This window comes from Aplysia californica, unplaced genomic scaffold, assembly GCF_000002075.1.
Source record: "Aplysia californica isolate F4 #8 unplaced genomic scaffold, AplCal3.0 scaffold00284, whole genome shotgun sequence".
NCBI classification, from domain to species: Eukaryota; Metazoa; Mollusca; class Gastropoda; order Aplysiida; family Aplysiidae; genus Aplysia; species Aplysia californica.
Window position 1 is genome coordinate 584,520 of NW_004797554.1, and position 2,685 is coordinate 587,204.

Sequence of the window (2,685 nt, forward strand, 5' to 3'; positions counted from 1 at the left end):
ACACACACACACACACACACACACACACACACCAACTGACACAAACTAGATTTTAAGGTTACCGTCTAGTTCGACACTGTCAGAAAAAAAACAAGACTTAAGAGGCATTCAACACCTCAGCGGAGCTAATGGCTAAAATAAACTTCTCCAGGCAGGACTCAAACTCACGTCTTTAGTATACAACACTGGTGAACAGGGCAACCATTACACCACAGACGCCGGTTTCTATATCTGATAGAAGTCGCAAAAAACACATTCGAAAAGAAGAAGGAAAATAACAATGAAAATACAGATATTGCATCCATCATATTATAATATACATCACATCATGCATGAGAACTTCAGTAGCAGCAAGAATAGAACTGTCCAGAAATTTGCAGCGTTGTAGAAAGAAGCACATTTTGATATCCTATAAGATTAAATCAAAATAATACAAACCGCATGCACGCGCTGCCCGACAATGGTGTCGAAAACAACTCTAGGAGCGTCGTCTCCAGCAAAACCAGCCCTGCACACTCCGGAGCCATTGTCCAGTATCAAAGAAACACCGGCCTGGTCAGACATACTCGGTTTACTTCCTCTTCTTTGTTTCTGTCCTTGCTAAAAGAATCAGTGAAAAAAAGCGATGTAAAGGAACGTGTATTGTACGTCTTGCCTTATAGCTACAAGCTTTCTTTCTACCTGTGCTCTGGAATAGCATAGTGGTATTGTGTAACGCTTCCCGGTCGGTCTGTTTAACTCGGACTGCTTTTCTTTCTTTTTTTTATAATAAGGGAAGCCGATAAGTCCATATTTGGATAATTAATAGATGCGTCTGTCACCCGGATTACCTCGTAGGGTTTTATTGTTGACTGGAAACATCCCTGTAATGTGAAAAGGAGACGCACGTACCCATGATCAAAAACTTTGGCTTACTTCGCAGAAGTTTAAACGCTCTTTGTTTGTTTACTTTGGGTCATCAAGAGCTTCTACCAAAACGTCAAGTGCGTCGATGAAAACAGTACTACTGCTTTTGGGGTAAAGACGGGAGTTAGACAAGGATGCAACATGGCAGCAATTCTGTTCAACCTGGCCATTGACTGGGTCATTAGGAAAACAACAGAGGATACATCAAGAGGCATAAGGTGGACCTTCTTCTCCACCCTCGAGGATCTTGATTTTGTCGACGATCTTGCACTTCTCTCCCATACCAACAAGCAAATGCAGGAAAAACAAACCAACTCCACAAATACGGACGCCAGATTGGGTTAAGAATAAGCCAGAAGAAGACAGAAGCGAAGACACGGAAAGAAGGCTCCCCAACGCTGATTAGGGTGAACAATGCAGACCTCTCCTATAACAGACAAATTTACCTACTTAAGCAGCATAATTAAAACTGACGGCGGCACAAAGGAGGACATCATGAACAGACTTGGCAAGGAAAGATCTGTACACAGAAGCATGGTAAACTTCTGGAAGTCAGGACAGTTCACTATACAGACCAAATTAAAGCTGTATAACAGCTGTGTACTATCCACACGCCTACATGGATCTGAATGCTGGAGGATGACTGATCGTGATCGTGCTAGGCTATCTTCTTTTCATACAACCAGCTTACGCCAAATCTTCCGAATCTTCTGGCCGACAAGATTTCCAATGCAGATCTTTTACGGAAATGTAAGCAAGAGGACATGACCACCATAATAACAAGGAGAAGATGGAGATGGATTGGGCATGTTCTGAGAAGAGAACCAGACTCTATTGTAAAGACTGCCCTCCACTGGACACCAGAAGGAACATCGCAAGAGGGGTAAATCCAAAGTAACCTTGAGACACATAGTAGAGTCTAAAATGAAGTCCTGGAACCAGTCGTGGGGGACGTTAACCAAGATGGCCCAAAACAGACAGAGCTGGAGATCCTTTGTTGCTGCCCTAAAAGCCAGATGGCGTAACGGGTAGTAAGTTAAGTTTGTTTACTAATTTAAAATCCGAGTAACTTCCACCTGGGTGAAGTGATGACAGTTCGTGTAAAGTGTCTTTCCCAAGAATACAATCTCAGGCTCCTGATGGGGTTCGTACCTACGACCTATTGGTTGCGGTCCCAACAGCCTACCACTAGATCACCGACGTCATTTATTTCAACCCAGCGTAATGGTCCTTCTATAATCTAGCCCGCTGTCCTTGTATTTTAACGCCTTTGGTCGCATCTGCACAGGGCTCGCTGTGTGTCCCCTATCTTTGCTGAGCGTGTCTGATGTCATCTTGTGGACACACCACCGTCTCAGTCCCTACCTCAAGAATGTTATAAATAGAATTCTAAGGCCCTTGTCTTACCCCAAGGGTCAAGCTACGGTCAGTTTTCACAGTGTATAGGAAACGCTTCTGTAAAACGTTGTGTTTCAGCTCCGAACAGTTAGCTTGATTTATACAGTACCTATAAACAATATATTTTTACTCCTCAGTTATCTCACAAATGTTTACAGTTCTCGTTATTCACGTAATGGATAAGTAACCCAACGGTGCACCAATAGCCCCCGATAAATACAGATGTGCAGTATCACAAAAAACAGAAATATACTGACAAGTTGTAACTAATCCAGATAATCAGTACACGATAATAAAGCAGCTGATTGTGAAGTCATTCAGCTGGAAGTCGAGAGAGAGAGAGAGAGAGAGAGAGAGAGAGAGAGAGAGAGAGAGAGAGAG

At 43.0% G+C, this 2,685-nt stretch overlaps 1 protein-coding gene across 1 annotated transcript in view; it reads right to left on the bottom strand.

Annotated features, from left to right (window-relative positions):
• The window catches only part of LOC101852701 (actin), a gene marked incomplete in the record, with an annotated part of 13,811 nt that overhangs the window by 6,476 nt on the left and 4,650 nt on the right, over positions 1 to 2,685 (bottom strand). Inside the window, 1 exon segment of the mRNA XM_013084305.2 lies at positions 439 to 600. Within this exon segment, the coding sequence (XP_012939759.1) occupies positions 439 to 564 (126 nt within the window).